The following is a 20,804-nucleotide window of genomic DNA, read 5'->3' as shown; positions in this document are numbered from 1 at the left end:
TCTGTTTAATTATGATTCTGGACTATAGTTATGCCTGAAGAGAAAAATGTGAATATTTGTGTCTCATAATTCAGTCAATAATTAAACTATACATTATAATCCAAAGCCTTTATTTTCCTTTCTCAGGCACATACTGCAATTCTGCAAGTGCTTGCTTTGTTGCTTCTGATGGCAAAAATCTGAGATTATATCAAGCTGTGGTAGATGCAAGAAAATTATTGGATGAACTCTCAGACCCAGAGTCTTCAGTAAGTATTTACTAATCATTATTAATATAGCTAAACTGATAAGAAATTTTCTAACTTGTTACTTTGTCTAGGACCTTTATTTTTTAGTTGGTATTTATCAATAAACATTATGTTCTTGACTCTATATGGCATACATATGGCAAAATCTTTTGTCTTAATTTGTTTCAAGGTACATGAATTAAAATTCCAGTCTATATCACACATTAATACATTTACCATATATAAAGAATTTAATAAAATCACACTATACTCATGAATAAATATAACCCACACTGAGTTCCACCTTTATATGTATCTGTAAAGCACTAATCAAGAAAAAATAAATAAGGGCTTGGGTTGTAGTTTAGTATGTGCTTGCCTTGCATGTGGGAGGAACTGGGTTTGATCCTTAGCACCTCATTAAAAAAAATAAGTGAATAAAGATAAAGGTGTTGTGTCCATCCGTAACTGAAAATATTTAAAAAAAAGAATAAGTAAGCTGGGTGAGGTGACACATGCTTGTAATTCAGTGACTTGGGAGGCTGACACAGGAGAAACTTAAGTTCAAAGCCAGCCTCAGCAATTTAGCAAGGCCCTAAGCAATTTAGTGAGACCTTCTCTCAAAATAACAAGTAAAATGGACTGGGGGTGGCTCAGTGGTTAAGTGTCCTTTGGGTTCAATCCCTAGGACCAATAAACAGACAAACTAGTGAAAGGAAGGCCAGTAGAGACGGGGAGGATAGTGGGAGAGAAGACAGGCAAGAAAGGGGGCACCAGGGACTTAAATAGAGTAAATGAAATTCTAGGCATTTATGATTTTGTCACAATTAACCCAGTTATTATTATTTTTTTCTTTCTGAGGTGCTGGGGTTTAAATCCAGGGCCTCGTGCTTGACAGGCAAGCACTCAACTGAGCTATATCCTCAGCCCTGAACCCAATTATTATGTGTAACTATAATGCACTAATAAAAGAAAAAAGGAACAATGTCTTTTTATTGTATTCTTGACATTTTTCACTCTGTAGTTTGGTTCTTTTAATTTTGCTTTTCTTGAAAACAATTTTAAGGCATTTTTACCAACCTATATGTTTAGGTTGAAAAATTTGAACTTTTCCAAACTTGACTCACTTTTAAAAAATCCTGTAGTTAGATTATGTTATCAAGGGGTGGTAGTATCTCATTCTGGTAGTTCTGTATAGGAACTGGAAGTTATGTATATTAATTAATATGGAAATTTGAACAGCGAATTTTTCATTTCAGACAATGAAAACATCTCTTTATAAAGCAACTGTTCTGAAAAATATTTCCAGCATCAAACATTAAATACTGTTTTTGAGAGCCTGTGTACCTGTAGGTGTGTAAAGGATATAAAAAACAAGTTTTAGTGTCTTTGAGGGCTTTTAATTTGGATGAGAAGATAAAATATTAATAAAATATTAAATAACAGTTAAAGTCAGGAGAAAAAGGTATCTAGGGGTGATATGTAATTAATTGTCAAAAGGATGGCATTAGAAGTGTGTTGTAATTCAGAGGAGAGAGATCAAGTTAAGGTATGCATGGAAGCCTTTTTAAAAGATAGTATTTTGGTTTGTTCTTGATGACTAGGTAAGATTTAGAAAGATGATACTTTGTCTTTGCCTAGGTGAAAGCATGACCTGAAATTAAGTGTAGATATAGGAAAATATGTGTGTAAAGCTTGTTTAGAGATAGAAAACTCTAAGGGCTGGAGCCAAAGGTTTGGCATAGAGAAAGCCTAGAAAAGTACCATTATAGAATTGTAATTGGAAGATAGTATTTTAAAGGTCATTTGGTCTAACTAGCCATCCCATGTTTTATTCCCCACTGCAATATTGTTGCCAATTTCTCATCTGGCCACCAATGAGGGAAACTCAACTCTAAATGCAGGTCATTTCTGTCTTTGCATTACTTTCAGTATGAAATTGAAATTCGTTTTCTGTTGTTAGTCCTAGTCCCAATTAGAATAAGTCTAATATTCCTTGTATATGAGAGCAACTCAGATAATTGAATACAGCTATTTTGTAACCCCTGAACCTTTTTTCTTCATGCCAAACTGGCACTCCCTCTGCCCATCAGTTTCTTTTAACTGTTTCTCTTTCAGCCTTGGCTGCTCTTTTGACCAGATTTCAGTTTGTTTATACTAAGGCATTATAGGATTAATAGAATAAGCACTATTATGGTCTCTCTTGTTAGATATTGTTATGTTTAGTGGTCATTCCACTTTCTTTGTAATTGATTCATATTGAGCTGATATTAAGCTCACGAAGTTCTTTTTGCAAGTAAGTCCTGTGTTCTCCATTCTGTATTTATGCATTTGAGTCTGAAGTCCAAACTTAGACCTGTTTTTCCTGTTAAATTTTTGTCTTATGTAGCTCAGTGTAATAGTCTAACCTTTCATAATATTTTTGAATCCAGATTGTTATTCAATATATTTGCTACTGTTTTATGGCTTATTATTATTATGGGCAACCTATTGGATGAATATTGTTTCTATATCTTCTACATCACATTTTAAAAAATGCTTAACAATACATTTGAAATCTTTCTCTGATTTTATTTTCTGGAATATTTTCTAAATTGTCCCAACAATTTCCATGAAGCAGATTATCATATACTTTTCTGAAATAAAATATAGTTTGTCTACCAAATATTCTGCAAAGGAAGTCAAATTCATATATGAATGATTTATTTTAATGTACAGATAGGCTTAATGTATAGGCCATCATGTCTCTTCATGACTAAAACATTGTGCTAGATTGACATCAGGCTCCTTGGTCTGCCTTATAGAACTATGTTATTTTCCTTTTAGAAAATTGGAATATTTGTCTGTTTTAGCTTTTTGCTACCTATGACATTTTCCATTATTTGGAAGGTTTGATCTTTTATTTTGACCCTATTTGGTGTCCATTAAAGGCTTATTAGCTACTCTTTTTGTTTTTAATGGCTCCTCAAAGGTTTACAATATGCATCTATAATGTCTTACAGTCTACTTTCAAATAGTAAAAGTGTGATTTAAACAACTTATGACTATCCTCCCATTAATCCCCCCTTCTTTTTGTGTAGTTTTCAGCATAAAAGCCCTTTATATGTTTTGTTGGGTTTATACCTAGGTATTTCTTTTATTCTAGTCATTGTAAGTGGTATTTATTTTAAATTCTTTGCCAGAATATAGAAGCATGGTAGATTTTTATATGTTTATCTTATATATTGCAACCTTGCTTAACTCACATATCAATTGTAGGAGTTTTTCTTTTTCTTTTTCTTTTTTTTTTTTTAAGATTCCCTTGCATTTTCTGTGTAGATATACTCTCATTATAAATATAAATAGTTTCCCTTTTTAATCTGTATGCCTTTATTTGCATTGCCGGAGATTGAACCCAGGACCTTGTACATGTTGAGCAAGCACTGTGCAAAATTGAGCTATACCTCCAGTCCTATTTTCCTTATTTTGTTGCACTGACTAGAACTTTTGGCACTATGTTAAATAAAAGGGGTGAAATTAGGTGTCCTTGTCTTGTTTCCATTTTTAAAAGGAAAACATTCGGGGGCTGGGGTTGTGGCTTAGTGATAGACTGCTTACCTAGTATGTGTGAGGCCCTGGGTTTGATTCTCAGCACTGCATGAAAAAAAAATAAATAAAAAAAAAATAAATAAAGTGAAATAATGTGCCCATCTACATCTAAAAAATTTAAAAAATTCAGACTTTTTTTTTAGAACAGTAATTTTTTAATTTGTTCTAATTAGTTATACATGACAGAATGCATTTCAATTCATTGTACACGAATGGAGCACAACTTCATTTCTCTGGTTGTACATGATATGGAGTCATAACATTCATGCGATCATATAAGTACCTAGGGTAATGATGTCAATCTCATTCCACCATCTTTCCCATTCCCCTGCTCCTTCCTTCCCCTCATTCCCCTCTGCACAATCTAAAGTTTCTCCATTTATTCCTCCCCTACTTCCATTCAGTCTTTTGTTAAGTATATTAGCTGTAGGTATTTTATAGTGTCTGATTATCAAGTTGAGAAAGTTTTCTAAGTTTGTTAACTTTCTTGATATTTTAAAGAGTTCAATTTTTTATTGCCTTCAGCTTTTTGTTTTTGTGTTGTTTCCTTATTTTTATTTATTTATTTATTTATTTTTCTCTTTGACAAACTATTTATTAAATTTCGTGTCAGTGTGGGGTGAAGCTTATTACATCCTAGAATCCCAGATTCAGGGAGGTGGTAAAGTGGCAATGGTGAATTTGGGTAACTGGTTTCCCAAAAGTACCTGTTGCTCTACCCATGATTCTTCAGTGGCTGCCAGGAGGATCACCCCTCCACTAGAGCCATCCCGTTACATAGCCAAAGCAAGAGCATTGGCAGTGAACTGCAGACACTCTTCCTTGGTCATACTTTCATGGTAGGTAGCATCAGCATAGCCATAGATATATGACTTCCCAGAGCCTTCAATGGCAAAGGACTGCCTTACCATCATAACTCCCATGGGAACTGAGTACACCTGTCCTCCTTGAGGATCCCAGCCAGCAATAATGATACCTGCCATCAGATCTTCCCGGTGTCAGTAACACATTTCCTTAAAGAGGCTGTCTGCTGTGTGCACCAGTGGAAGCTCATTTGATTCAATGCTGTGGAAACCACGCTGGTAAGTGACAACATCCACCATAGCCTGGGTGTCAGCTCCAGAGCCTGAACGGCAACAGAAAATATGGTCATGAATAGGAGTCAGCTTGTCAGTCACTCGATTGGCGATATAGGACCCAGTAGTTATTCTGTAGTCTGCCCCCAGAACCACGCCCCAGTCAAATTGCATAGTCACAATAGTGGTCCCCGTGGAGACGTCCTGATTTTCCCAGTCTGGGGCAATGGTCCTCTCCTAGAACAGCAACTAAGGTGGTTGCCGTCTTCCTCCTCTGTATTTTTTTATCTTTATTATTCCCTTCCTTCTGCTTACTTTGAAATTTTCTTTTTGGTTCCACTTTTCTAGGTCTAAAAGCTTAAATTGTTAATTCGAAACTTTCTTGCTTTTTAATATATGCATTTAGTGCTATGAATTTCATACTTGGAATTTCTTTAAACATTTTTATATGAAGAATTTTCATTTTCATTTAACCCAACATATATTTTAATTTCCCTTAACAATTCCTGTTTGACCCCTTGATTATTTAGAAGTGTGTGTGATTTAGTTTCTAATTGACCATTTTCCATTTCTAGTTTGAATCCATTGTGGTAGGAGAACACGATATATGATTTTGTCCTTTTATACTTGTTGAGGTTTGTTTTATGGTCCAGGACATTGTCTTCGTATGTTTCAGCACTTGAAAAGATGATGTTTTGTTGTTGGATAGGGTGTTCTGTAAATGTCAGATCCTATTCTGACTAATGGGAGTTGTAAGTTCTTGTATAACTTTGCTGTTTAATTTTTCTATCAACTATTGGAGAGGGGTATTGAATTATCCAGCTTTAATTGTGAATTTGTCTATTTTTTTCCTTCCAGTTCTAAAAGTTTTTGCCTAACATATTGTGCAACTTTGTTTCTTGGTGCATATACATCTAGTTTTTTTATTTTTTTAAATTTTATTTGTTCTTTTTAGATATATATAGCTGTAGAGTATATTTTGACATGTTTATACAAACATGGAGTATATCTTATTCTAATTAGGATCCAGTCTCATGGTTCTATGTGATGTGGAGATTCATTGTGGTGTATTCATATATGTACATAGGCAAGTTGTGTCAGATTCATTCTACTGTCTTTCCTATTCCTATCCCTCCTCCCTTCTCTTCATTCCCTTTTATCTAATTCAGTGAACTTCTATGTCCCCCTTTGTTGTGTATTAGTATCTGCATATCAGAGAGAACATCTGACCTTTGTTTTTTTTTTTTTTTTTTTTGGGATTGGCTTATTTCACTTAGCATGATAGTCTCCAGATCCATGCATTTATTCACAAATGTCATAAAGTAATTCTTCTTTATGGCTGAGTAATATTCCATTGTGTATTTGTACCACATTTTCTTTATTCATTTGTCTGTTGAAGAGCACCTAGATTGGTTCCATAGCTTAGCTGTTGTGAATTGAGCTGCTATAAACATTGATCTAGTTTGAAATCAAGGTGTTATCAAGGCCATGCTCTCTCAGGCTCTAGGGGAGAATCCTTCCTTGAATCTTCCTAGTTTCTGGGTGCTCCTGGCAATCCTTGGGGTTTTTTGGCTTGTCGCTCCATCACTCCAGTCTGGCCTTCTTCCTTCTGAGTGTCTCTGTGTGTCATCTTCTTAGGATATCAGACATTAGATTTAGCAACAACTGTAACGTAGTATCATCTTAAGTTTTACCTGCAAATACCCTATTTCCAAATAAGGTTATATTCTGAGATTCTCGATGGACATGACTTTTAGGTGGCACCATTGAGCCCAGTACACTAGCTGACTTGTTTTTCCCTCATCCGTTATATTTGTTGTTGCTTAGTCAGGAGGAACCTTTAAAGTCTGTTGAGCCTCTAGATGCTCTTGAACCATTTTGACTTTCAGAGTACTATACCATAAGGAACCTTAGGGTTATTGCCTTTTTAAAATACAGAGCTTTGCCCTTATTTTTTATATTAAACTCTTAGGATGACATGATTGCTTTTGTCAAGTTCCATTATTTCTGCTCCCTTTTTCTTTTTGATAAGAGCAGCTGATCTCCTAGTTACTTCCTACTAATTGTGAGCCAACGTAGCAAGAAGTCGTCAAATACTTTTCTATTCTTCACACTTAAGAATTTTAGTAGATGCTGAGTAAAGACCAGCTTCCCACCCCCCGTTAATAGATACTAAAAATATTTGAGTTTTATCCTGGAGATAGGAAGGTGGATTTAGGGGGCACTGAAAGTGTTTGGGCAGAGAATTAAAGTCATTACTTTGTGGAATGGAATATACTTGGTATGTACTATAAGCATGGAGATAGCAAGGAATCATTTGAGATCAACCATATATTGGAAGACATGAGCTACAATGGAATTTGGTAGACGGTAGAAAGGGAAGAAGAGCAGTACTTAGTAGTTGCTTGAATATGGAGACAGAGATCATTCTGAGATTTCTAGTTTGTGATAGTGATTCCACAAGTGTTGTAATGTTTGTGAGGTATTTGTGATAATTAAATTTGGGATATACTAAATGTGAGGTGACTGTGGTTTTAGCTTCCTAAGCATGTTTTAGATGACTGTTTTGTAGGCAATTAGAAATAAATTTCTAGTGTTCCACAGTAAGTACTAGTATACATTTGGGATTTGTTGTTACAAAGACAGTACTAGAAGTCATTAGATCCATTCAGGCATTAATGATAATTAATGTACATAAATGTGACCCTCATTCATCAAAAAATTTATATTTACAAACTGTTTATGATGACACAGTTATTCAGATATTTAAAAAGTTTCCTTACAAAATATCAAAGACATAGACGTTTTGTTGCCTAAAACAAACGTTTGATCAGACGTAAAGGAAAAAACCCCACAAATGTTTGCATCTCTTTGCCCAGTGATGCTAGATCAGCAAGATCCATTCATTCAAGTTTTTAGGAAATGCTTAATGAGGTTTTCTGTAATTAAATAAGGGAGGAGAGAAGCCTGGTATTCAATGATAGGATGGTGTAGTATGTGCTGCTACTACTAAATATGTGTTTAGAGTATGAACAGTATAACTTGTAATTTGTTTTCGTTCATTTATTTGTTTAATCTTTGATTTTTATTGAGAACCCATGGTGTATAGGCAATGGTACACTGAAGAATAAGTATATATCATACCAGGTGCTGAGCATGTTAAAATGAGTAGACATAGTTCCTACCCTCGAGGTATATTGGGTATATAAATACACACAGTGTGAAACAACTGCTGTGTTAGGGGGACAAAAAAACCACTACCAAATTTGAAATGCAATTAAATGACCTTTACCTAACTAGCTCCCTGGATTTATTAATGCTGTTCATTCTTTTGCAAAACATAAGACTGGTGCATAAGTACTATATGAGGCCTTATGGGTTCAAAAGTTGAGCTTTAAACAATAACAAGCTTTTATCTAGTGATTATTGTGTGCCAATCACATTTCTAAATGCTTTTCATATATTCACTCATTTAATGTTCTCATCAACCCTGTGAAGTATGTAATAGCATCATCACACTTTAGAGCAGAAGACTGAAGTACAGGGAAACGCAACTACTTGTGCCAGTTTAGTCAGGTAGTAATGGTAGAGCCAGGATTTCAGCCCAGGCCACTTCCCTGAGCTGTTATCTGGCTTGTTGACCACGTCTTGAGAGCTAGTTTTTATTCATTTCCAAACTTATATTTGTCAAGTTGTTCACATTGTTATTCTGTAATTTAGTTAAATATTTTATAAATTGATGAGTTGTGAATGTGAAAAAAATGTATTTTTATTAAAAGAGCAAGTGATTTGGAAGCTATTTTGCTAAAAATAACTTTTTAAGTTGGATATGGACAAGACAACTAAAAATTTAGGGGATTAAAAAAAAATAACACTCATTTGCTTTATGCAGGTATCTTTGTTTTTATTCCAGTTTAAAGAATTTAAGAATGTAGCCAGGGTATAATGGCATATACAAGAAAGGCCTATTGGCACACCATACTTAAAGGCCTTGGTTCTACACCAAAATTTTGGTTGTTTATTTTATGTTTATATTTTACATAAAACAATGTTAAAGCTATATATGTATTATTTTAAAAATCGATTCTCTGTGTTAAATGACCTAGCTAATTTGTAATTTATCCTTTCTTTGCCCTAGCTAAGTCAGATAACAGAGCTTTTTATACTCACAGTAGTCATAACTTAATCAAGATTATATAATCTAGATTATGGTGATTAGGAAACACTTTGGAGATGATATCTGGGATGAGATATATTGAATGGGTATAAATTGAAAGTGAAGGAGGAAAAGAATATTCCAGGTAGGGATAATAGCAATGAAAAATGCATAGAGATACAAGAATGCATAATAGTATTTTGGTCAGTGATGGACTGCATATACCACAGTGGTCCCAAAAGATGATACTAGAGCTGGAAAATTCCTGTTGCTTAGTGATGTCATTCATAACTGTAGTAACTTTGTAGAGCAACACATTACACATCTGTGGTGATGTTGGTGTAAATAAACAAACTGCCTTGCTGGTTGTATAAAAGTGTAACATAAATTATTTACAGTACATAACACTTGATAATGATAACAAATGACTCCCCAACAACAACACATGTGCCCAACAAATGTGCACAAAAAATGTGCCCAACACCCTCCTAACTTTGTCTTCATACTTTATTATGTGTTTACTGTACTATGTGTTTTGTGGACACTTTAGACTGTATTCTTACTTTTAAAAATATACCAAGTTTACTATAAAACAGTATGCTGAGTTATGCTGTAGCAACCTTACATATCTCTTGATTGCTTCAAGACAACATGCGTAGTGATTGACCTACACCATCTAGGTTCGTGTAAGCACACACTGAGGTTCACACAACTGATGCATTTCTCAGAAAGATTCCCTATCATTAAGCAGTACACAACTGTAGTTTATGCAAAAGTGGCTTAGGATATAAGTGGCTATTGGAAATAGCTGAAACTGGATAGGAAGATAGAGACTAGATTGTGAAAAAAATTGTATTCCTCTTTTTATGATTCCGTTCTTCTTTCTTACATTCTGTTCTCAATATAGGAAGTTAGAATGATGCTTTTAAAATATAATTCAGATAATATCACTCTTCTAAACCAAAATCTGTACAGTGACCCATAAGACCCTTTATGCTTTACCTTCCACCCCTCTTGTCCCTCCTTTTATTTCTTGATTCTGAATTTCTACTTTTCCTCTTGATTATTTTGGCCTCCTCCACTAACTTCCTGGCTGGTGCTGGAATGTGCCCAACACCCTCCTAACTTTGTCTTCATACTTTCCTATTCTCTGTGGGTGCTACCCTCTGATATCCACATGGTTTGTGTTTTCATCTTGTGGTCATTAGTCAGGTGAGGCCTTCCCGTTGCTCCCTGTTTACTTTTCTACTTTGTTTTTTTCCTGTAGCACCATCTGGCAAACTATTTATTTTTCTTTCTTCATTTGAGTGTTAAGATAAGGGTAGTGCTTTATTCTCAGTGTCTGATACCCTAGAAGCACTCAGTAACTCTTGGTAAGTAAATGAGTAAATGAAAGAGCGTCATGTTGAAGAGTTAGTTGTATTCTCCGTTGAAAGCAATGGGAAGCTAGCACTCTGATTTGTACTTCATTAGTAGATTCTGTTAGCATGACTTTCCCATTCTCTTTTTTTCTATTCTATTAAAATCTTCACTATTTGGAAAAGGTATCTATGTGTTTTGTATACTTTTGATTACTGAAGAAATTGTTCTTTCATACATTCTTTAGGATATTTTTATGTATGTAGGCATGTATGTTTACGGTACTAGGGATCACCCCCAGGGCCTCCACACGTTAGCAAATTCTGTACTACTAAGCTACATATTAGGTCTATATTTCTTTTTCTTCTTTTTAAAAAAAATTTTTTAGTTGTAGATAGACACAATACATTTATTTTATTAATTTATTTTTATGTGGTGCTGATGATTAAATTCAGTACCTCATACATGCTAGGCAAGCACCCTACTACTGAGCTATAACCCTCTATATTTCTTTTTTTGAATTACTTGCTTTTGTTCTCTCTGCGAATGTAGCAGTTAAATTGAACAGCCAAACTGTAGTACTAGGAGAGACAGCATGAAGACCTTTGTGTTTTCTGAAGAGAGGACCTTTGTGTTTTGTGAGGAAGAACACATTGTTAAGGATTGTACTTTCTTAGCGAGAGACAGAGAGTACTATCTTGACTTAGTCTCTGGATCTTTCTGGGTCTGAGTGAGAAATAGATGACACATTCATAAAGATGTAACTGAGGAGAGTTAAGTACAAGAACTCCTTGCAGGGATATGCATATGCTTAACCTAGAAGGGATGGTAAAGCACTCAAAATCTAGTAACAGGGTGAGTTACCCAGTGGTAGGTAGAGTAAAGGCTTCCCAAAGATGTGCACATGCTCTTGCCTAGAACCTGTGAATATGTTACTTCAAATGGCAGAGACACTTTGCAGATGTGAATAAATTAAAGATCTTAAAATATGGAGATTATCCTATATTATTGGGTGGGCCCAGTCTAATCACATGAGTCCTTACAGGCAGAAAAACTTCCCTGGCTCTGATCAGAGAGAGATTAACAAAGGAAGAATGATCATAGAACTGGCATTGCTGGCTTTGAAGGTGGAGGAAAGGAAGCCATGAGCCAAGGAATGTGGACAGCCTCTAGGCGCCGGAAAAGGCAGGGAAACAGACTCTTCCCTAGAGCCTCCAGAAGGCATGCAGCCCCACTGATACCATGATGCTAGTCTACCAAAATTGGCTTCAGACTTCTCACTACCAGAATTGTAAGATCAGGCATTAATGATTTGAAACCACCAGATCTATGGCAAATTATTGCAGCAGCAATAATAAAAATAATATATGTCTTTATACTTGAAGGGATAAGAAGGAAGTAGGAACCTAGTGAGCACCAAAGCTGTGGAAAGTGAGCACCTTGTTGGGAAAGGTAGCTGTGAAGAATCATGACCACTACCGGAGCTGTGCGGAGCGGGGAGAATATGTACTCCTACATTTTTTTCTCTCTAATCTCTGGCCAGTGACTGCCATTGATTGTATTTCACCTGAAGCAGAAGAGGACATAGGATTTGGGTCATATGGTTCAAAGACCAACCTCCTAGAACCGAAAGCAAGGCAGAGAGGTTGGAGAATATATCAAAGATTAGATGGAGATAAAGCATAGCCAGCAAAATCTATTCCTTTAGAATCTAATCTTCTTTTTTATTTAGATGAAGAAACTTTTCTCTCCAACATAGGGGAAATACAACTTCTCATTAGGTATTGTATCATTGTGTAATGACGCCAGTTTTGTTGTAACCTAACTTGAAGCCTGAATTACAGTTGTTATCTTCAGAACTCGCCACAGTAGAGAAAGTGGTGAAAAAATACAACCTGAAGGAACTGTATCTTATATATAGCCATTTATATAGCCATATATATACTGCTTCCATAGTGGACACAGAGCCTAAGTTCTGTATTTATAGCTTCCTTCCTATCACAGATTTCACATTCCCTCAAACTTCTGCTAGCACCTTGGTTATTCAATCCACCCTGCCCTACCTTTTTTGTGTGTTGTATGTGTGTGTGGTGCTAAGGATTTAACCCAGGGGTACTCCTATCATTGAGTGCATTCTTACCTCATTTTAAAATTTTTTTAAAAAATTAAATTTAGAGACGGGGTTTTGCTAAGTTGCTGAGGCTGACCACAAACTTGCCATCTTCTTGCCTTAGGCTCCCCAGTTGCTGGGATTATATACCACCATGCCCAACTTTTTTCTTTTCTTTTCCTTTATTTTTAAACCTGATGAAATGGCCAACGGACCCAAATGCTCTTGGGGTTGCTGCTGTTTCCCATCAGCTTTTCATAGATTATGGTAATGCCAGAAGATTCTTGGATGACATAGTCTTCACTGCCTTCATATTGTAGTTACATACTCTGACCGGTCACTCTTTTCTGCATATTGATCAAATAATTTGAGTTCAAAGTAGTCAAGGGCCAATCTCAGCTTCCAATATAATAGTATTTTGTGTTTTCTGGTGGAATATTTCTTCCTTGAGCAGTAGCATGCTCCAGATACATTGAGCCCAGGTTATGGAGACAGGAAATAAAAATTCTGCACGAAACAACAGTGGTACCTCATTTGTGTACAATGAATCAAAACAAATTTTAAAAAAGTTCTGCACGTGAGTTTTTAGGTGTTAACCTCCAGCCTTTAGTTTGCAGACATGGGTGTTTTGACTGTGGAGGAAATGATGGCATCTTTTTCGTAATTAGTGCAAGATATATGCTGCAGCAGGCAGCATCCCACCCCTGCCACATGGGGAATTATCCCCTGGCTGGTGCTCTGACTTCAGGAGACATTCTTCTCTTTTGTTAACACCAAGGTGAGGAACCACATGATAAGCCTGATGCATTTTGTGACAGGACACCCATTGCCATCATATTCCAGCTAAGCTGGAGTTATGGTGAATGAGGCACTCACCTTGGGTGCAGAATTTAATGGGACACCAAAAATCTTAGCAATCAGGGTAAATAATATTTTAAATAATCAAAACTAATGTTATAAAAAACCTGTTGAATAACACCAAAAATTTAAATAAAGACATGATCCAGCAATGCTGTGCTAAACTGTATTGGAGCCTGAAGCTAAAGGAAAAAATGTGTACTTCTATAAATATATTTTTCTGTATTTTTTCAACTGTTAATTTTCCCCAGAACATTTACATATTGAAAAAACTGAAAATTGAAAAGAACATTAAAACTTTCAACATCTTATTTATATCAAAATAGTATTTATTATAATTTTATTTTCCTGGTTTTGATGGAAGCAGATTCTTCAATAATAATATTAAAATGTTTCTTAAAAAACAACAAACAAAAATATTTTTAAAAAAAGAAACCCCAAAAAACCAAAAAAAATCTGTTTCTTGACTTATCTCATTTTCTGTTGAGAGTTGTAAGTTACAACAAATGAGAAAAAGTAACTCAAATTATATTTGATATCAATATCAAGTAGGAGGCATGAATATAATTCCTGAACTTGAAAATGAAAAAAAAAAAAAAAGAACTGGAACTGCACGAATTACTAGATGTAACATTGGAAAAAGTGCATATCAGATAAAAATGAATGAAGATTATAGGCATCTGTATTAATTTTCCTATTGTTGCTGTAACAAATGACCACAAATGTGGTGATTAAAACTATTCAACTGTATTATATTATAGTTTCGGAGGTCAAAAGTTCTAAAATCAAAGTGTTGACAGTGTTGCATTCTCTCTGGAAGTTCCAGGAAGAAAATACAGTATTCTAGAAGCCATCTGTATTTCTTTGTCTTGGCTCCTTCCTCCATCTTTAAAGCTAGCAGCATAGCATTTTTAAGTCCCCTCTGGACACTGCAACTGTTGTCAGATCTCTTGCTCTGAATCTGACCCTTTTTCCTCCCTCATATAGACCTTTATGATTACATTGGTCCCAGTTGAATAGTTCAGGAGAATCTCCCTATTTTAAGATTCTGAGTTTATTTGCATCTCTAAAAGTCTCTTGTCACATATGGTGACATATTCATAGGTCGCGGAAATTAGGATGTGGACATCCTTGGAGGAGAAGCACATTATTCTGATTATCATACATACTAATTTTATACTTAAACTGGAGATATAAAAAAATAACTGAGGAATCTATAGATTTTGAACATTTAAAGAGAGAAAAATTTTTGTTATGTGGATATATCTGGTTTACAAAAAGCAGCCACTGATTTGGGCTCTTGAGTATTGAAAATTTAAATTCTATAAAAGTTCTGAAATAGTTTTAAGTGGCATGTAGTATTGATGTTTTGTAATGTAAAATTAACATTTTGTTTGGATCTTTGGAAACTGATGCATACATTTTTCTTAGTGTAATAATATCCAAATTTTAGAATGGACTTGAATGTTTTTTTATGATCAGTCATCCTACAAAATAAGTTTCAGTGAGCAATTAAGGAATTAATTAAATATTACCTAAAGCTACCACTTAGTCAAGAGATATTATCAAACAAGGCAGCTATTTTTATTGAAAACAAATAAGGAAGTAGATTTTGAAAGTTTTTTTTTTTTTTAAACTGGGGAGTGAATCCAGGGGTGCTTAACCACTGAGCAACATCCCCAGCCCTTTTATTTATTTTTTTATTCAGAGACAGCCTTCCAAGCTGCTGAAAGTATTATTAAGGAGTTTGTGTCCATTAAAGCCAGAACAATAGTTATAATCAATCTTCCTTTGGGCATAAATAAAAACTTTAATGTTTTCAATTTTAATAACCTGCTTTTCAATATTTTTCAACTGCTTTAATGTTCTCGAAAAAATTAATCATTAAAAATTGCCTAGAGAGCCTGGGGATATAGCTCATTTGGTAGAATGCTTGCCTCACATGTACAAGGCCCTGGGTTCAATCCCCAGCACCACAAAAAAAAAAAAAATTGTATATGTCTGTACACTTTTCCTTTTGCCTCAGCTGGAGACACTATTAGAACCTTCTTTAAATTTTTTAATATTTGTTATGGATTTTTGCATTAATTTTAATTTAAAAATTGCACTAAATTATTATTTGTCTTGATTAATGAATATTTTGGTTTCCCCTAAAATTTTGTTCCCAAGGTAAATACTTTACCTCCATTACCTTGATTCTGATATTATTTTGTACTGTAAAATGAATTTCTTAGAAGAAGGTGAAATTGAGTGGGATTCTGTAGGTTGAATAAGGTTTTGGTAAGTCCCCTGATTATATAGTACTGGCAGAGAGTTGTGAGTAGGGGAAGTAAATCCTTAGCTGGAATATGTATCTATTCCTCTGAGGGGATCTCAGTCTTGGCTGCATACTGGAAATACCTAGAAACCTCTAATGATCAGAACTCCTAGATCTATAAATCAATTTCTGTGAGTGGGACCTAAGTATCAACTATTGAAAAAGCTCTCCAAGTGAGTCAGTGTGAATCAGTGTGGATCAGCCAAGATTGAGAATCACTGATTTACCACAATACTTATTTTGTATGCACAAGAATTTGGAGATCTTGTTAAAATGTGAATATATTACCTTGAGGCCTGAGAGAGCATTTATAAAATGTTTCCTGTTGCTGTTGGCCCATTGACCACATTTTGAATGGCAAAGCTTTGTCGTGTGCTAAAGAAATTCTGGTTGTTTAGTTTTAAAAATTGTCGACTACAGTTAAGATTTCAATGAATAAACCCAGCATACGGTCAACACCACTTGTAGGTGTTTAATCTAGTACTTTAAATCCTCAATCTTGTGTGATTGTATTCATATTAACAAATTCAGCCCTACTTAATCACTTGTATTTCCATATGTTATCTGGAATCCTACTGATAAAAATTGCAGAGATCCTACAACTCCATCGTAGATATTGTTTTCTCTCAAGCTGACTTTAGGCTAAGTTGGGATCTAAATTTCCAGCCTGGAGGCAGTGAAAGGTAGTTGTGATGGGCCTGAGGAGAATGGAAATCTTTTTTTGAGGTAGATATGTTAGGTGAAGTTATGGAAAATTTTTTCCTCAAGAGAAAGCTTCTTAGAAGGTGGTAGATGAAAGACTGTTTTGTTTCAGCAGAAAGTTTGGGAATATTGTGGATCCAAAGTTAGGCTTTATGTATTAATTCAGACATCCTTATCCCTAGAGGCAGAGTCCCAGTTCTTCTCAATCATGACCCCTACTTTTGACCTGGCAGGGTTGTGCTTTTAAGTGGTGTTGCATATCTGCACACTACACACTTAGGCTTTGGGCTGTGGGCTAGATCCTTAGTCATGTCTGTGTTGGGCTTTAAGCTTGCAAACATAAAGAAGACATGTTAAAACTGTGCCTTGAAGTTATGTAATATTTATGTAAACAATGTCAATTTTTTAACTTTTGATTTAACTTTAAAAGTGAAATTAAATATAAAAATTGAAATTTTCCTTGAATGTATTTGTTGCCATTGTTAATGAGTGAATATTTAGGGGGTCCTTTTAATGCTGAAGATATTGTATCATATTGACAGTAGATTCATAAATTTATTACATAGTAACATTTATATGTTTTTATTTACAGAAACTTATTGGAGAAGTGTTTAATATTGTGAGCCAACAGTCTACTGCTCGACCTGGCTGCATTATTGAACTTGATGCAATAACTGACCAAGTAAAAACATACTTGTGAATTGGTGATATTAATAGATGTTTATTCCAGAGTGTTTTAGAAGCGTGTATTTCAGTCTCAGAATAATTATCATTTGATATTAAATTCGGTCAACTTTTGTTGATACCCATAGTGAAACTCCACTAATGATATAGAAATTTTTATTTTCCAGGTGAATTATATTTGGTTTCTTTTCTCCTTTTTAAAGGACATTTGCTTCAGTAAGGGAAGCTGTGACCCTGATCTTGAAATGCTGAGGGAAAATACAGTGCAACTGTATAGAGGCTCAGGTTGTGGGTTCTCCTTTTATGTTATTACCCATTTCAACTCAGTAGAGGGTGACCTCAGCTGTATAGTGCTTGTTTTTTTAGGCTTCAGTCTTGACATTGATATTCAGATGAAAGTGGGATCAAAATTTATCACCTTCCTCCCCAACTACTACCTAGGAAAGAAGGAGAATACTTCTCCCTGTAAGAAGTTTGTAAAACCCATTTAGCCCTGAGAAGGATATTTGTTTCTTCAGGATGATGTTTATGGACCAAGGTATAGAACTACTGTAATTCTTTAAGTATAAAAGGAAAGATTACTTTGGTGAGGAAATTACCAAATCTTTTAAACAAGGAAATGAATAAAGAGCCAACTATATTTAAAAACAAGTATAGAATTATGTCATAATTTTTCCATGGAGCTTTGCATATTCTGTTGGGGAAAATGCAATCATTCCTGCTAATGTAGAGGAATTACCACACAGCTCTTGGTAACAGAACTGGGGCTGCCAGACTCAAATAAATTACTAATGGCACCTAGGAAATCCTTTACAGTTTTTTATCCCCAAACTCTATGCTTCTACTTTAAATTCAACCTATGATTTCCTTTTTTGACACCATAAGGATCTGGAAGAAGGGTGTTGTCTTCTTTCCCATTGATATCTTTATTTTTAATGGACTGGATGTTGAGTTCATCCCCCACTTTGGTCCCTCTGCACTCTTTACCGTGGGGTATTAGTACAGTCCACTCTGACCTAACATTCTTTTTACTTCATACTTACTACCAGTTTATTTCCTGTCAGCTTGGACTATCGTTAACATAAGGGCGGTAAACTGCAAGCACTGATAAAATGACTTAGGATTCGATATGACAAAGTTTAAAATTCATTCTACATTTGTTCCCACTGTGTTCTATGATTTATGTTCTATGATCCATGAGGTGGTGTCCTTCAATATTTTTAATGCAAAGAGATTTTTTATGTTTCTACCTGGAGATACATAAAACACCCTGTAACTTTCATAAAAACTTTGTGATACAATCTAATATTATAGTCCTTTATTTCCTTCTATGTAAGGAAACTGATTTTCCTTTATTCTGTAAACTTATAACCCATTTCATCCAGTGCCAAGACAATCATAGCTGCTTTCCTTTCTTTAAAATCTTTGGGGCAGCCATTTAATTGTCTTAACATACTTTCATACTAAGCTTTTTTTTGGATCTAGCCTTTTCCTTGAATTTCAGTTCACCTTTGTGATTCTAAGTAGCCCTTTATGATTATCTTTTCACTGTGTGGTCCCCAAACGTGATCATGTAGCATAGCAGTTAATGTCTATCTTCCTTACAATAAATATGTTTCTCTAGTGGTTTGTCATTCCACTGACTGTTAATAAGATCCCTCATCATTCCCATAAGATTGGTTGAAGGGATATTTTGAGAACCTTTCTGAGGTTTTTACTTACTTATTTATTTATTTATTTTTATTTATGTATTTTTTTGTTCTCAAGTGAAATAGGAAAAACTACTAGTTCTATACTAGTCCAGTGAGCCTTATGTAGTTAGCATAGTCTTCCCGAGCCAGTCATGAGGCCTGTTGCTTTTGGGCTCAAAGGGGTGCAGATCACTTCACTATGGTTTTTTTTTGTTTTTGTTTTTGAGAAGCAAATTTGTTGATCTGTTTTTACCAGAGCTCTTCTGTTCTGCTATTGACTGTAATATTTCTGCTTTAAATGTAGTTTTTCTCTGACCAGGATAATTTTTAATGATACCTTCCTGTTTAGTTTTTGCTCCTTAGTCAGTAGATTAAGAATAGAAATTACCAGAGAGATTTATTTCTTCTATATTAGTGTTGGGGAAGTGGTGGGCAGGAGATAGGGAATTTCAAAGATGAAAACTATTTTTTTGTTTTATATTTGTAGTGTGGCTCAAATACACAGTTGCTTCATGTATTTCAAGAAGACTTCATTATAGGATATAAACCACATAAGGAAGATATAGAGAAAAAGGAATCAGAAATATTTTTTCAGCCATCACAAGGTACTTGTGTGTGTGTGTGTGTGTGTGTGTGTGTGTGTGTGTGTGTGTGTATGTGTATGTATGTGTATGTATTGCTGGGATTGAAACCAGGGCTTCAGACATGCTAGGCAAGCACTGTATAACTGATCTACATTCCCAACCCCCACAGGGTACTTTTTAAGATGAATCTGAGTTTACTTACCTTAATTTTTAAAACAAACAAATAAAGCCCTCCAAAATTGGTTGAGTATTGATCTTCCAAAGTTATTGCTTATGTAACTTTTGGCAAACATGTCTGTTAGTTCTGTTAAATTTGTGAGTGAAGGCACCAATGAAGACAGTTCATTGGTGACATAGACTTTTGCCAAGAAATGGTATTTATGAAACTCAATTTATTTTAAAAGTGATTTAAACTGTTCAATTCTGTAATTAGTTATTTTGATTGGAAGTAAATTCCCTGTGATATCATAAGGAAACCAGTTAATTTTGATAGAGGTTTCAGAATGTTCCAGTAAATTGCCACAGGACAGTGATAAATGAAGGAAGGCATTATGTTGTGTGTTACACCAGAAACTTCATGGATATTGTGAGTTACAGGTACCATTTCAGTTTTCCCCTCTGAAGTACAGTATTTCTTTTTCCTTTTTGTGAAAGAAAGTCATTTTTCCATACTGTAAGAACTTTCAAAAACAGCGTTATATTTAGGTTCAACTTAAGATATTTCTTTTATTTTTTATTTTATTTTATTTTTGGGAGGGCTAGACCGGAGATTGAACTTGGAGCACTCAACTACCGAGCCACATCCCTAGCCTTATTTTGTATTTTATTTAGAGGCAGGGTCTCACTGAATTGCTTAGTGCCTCACTTTTGCTGAGGCTGACTTTGAATTCATGATCCTCCTGCTTTAGCCTCCCGAGATTCTGGATTACATTTGTGTGCCATCATGCCTGGCAAAATATTTCTTGTAGAAGTTATAATTTTGTAGTTATAAAACTGTCATGTTCTATTGAATGAAAAGATATCCTATTATAAGAATTAATTTTCTTTGATGAACATTTTTAGTTTGTAAAGGGTTTCCATATACTTCATCTCATTTGGTTATTGACTGTGAGTGTCTAGATGGGCATATTTAATTTTCTTAGTATGGTCATTATCACAGAATTATGTATAGAATCTAAGAAAATGGTTTCTAATGAATTTGTGCAGATAATTTTCTTTGCTATAGTGGAAAGTTTGAATGAGTTCCTGTTTTCTGTGAAGCTAAGCTCAAATAACTTTCTACCCTTCAGACTAGAAATTTTTTCTTTCATGCATCTTTTTTTTATAAATCAGAGTAATTCTTATTTATAAGTTGTTGTCATGATCAATTTTATTTTATTATCACCATAGCATAATAACACTGCTTTATAGATTTAAAATTTGCTCTTTTTGTATATTTTATTTTTATCTGGG

The 20,804-nt window shown here is 34.7% G+C and overlaps 1 protein-coding gene and 1 pseudogene across 8 annotated transcripts in view; one reads left to right on the top strand and one right to left on the bottom strand.

The window, feature by feature from the left end:
• Positions 1-20,804, top strand: part of DMXL2 (Dmx like 2) — a 178,885-nt gene that overhangs the window by 90,681 nt on the left and 67,400 nt on the right. For all 7 annotated transcript variants that reach the window (XM_079129866.1, XM_079129868.1, XM_079129865.1 and 4 more), the window contains 3 exons: positions 127-248; positions 16,986-17,075; positions 19,256-19,373. In XM_079129866.1, coding sequence (XP_078985992.1) covers positions 127-248; positions 16,986-17,075; positions 19,256-19,373 — 330 coding nt within the window. The remainder of the gene's footprint in view (positions 1-126; positions 249-16,985; positions 17,076-19,255; positions 19,374-20,804) is intronic.
• On the bottom strand, positions 4,008-6,658 carry LOC306653691 (proteasome subunit beta type-6-like; annotated as a pseudogene). The gene is made up of 2 exons: positions 6,596-6,658; positions 4,008-5,128 (listed from the first exon to the last, which is right to left on the bottom strand). The product of its transcript is annotated as a proteasome subunit beta type-6-like (transcript).

The sequence above is a fragment of the Sciurus vulgaris genome (genome assembly GCF_902686455.1).
Source record: "Sciurus vulgaris genome assembly, chromosome: 2".
NCBI classification, from domain to species: Eukaryota; Metazoa; Chordata; class Mammalia; order Rodentia; family Sciuridae; genus Sciurus; species Sciurus vulgaris.
The sequence above is the reverse complement of the archived record's forward strand: the minus strand, read 5'-3'. Positions and strand labels throughout refer to the sequence as shown.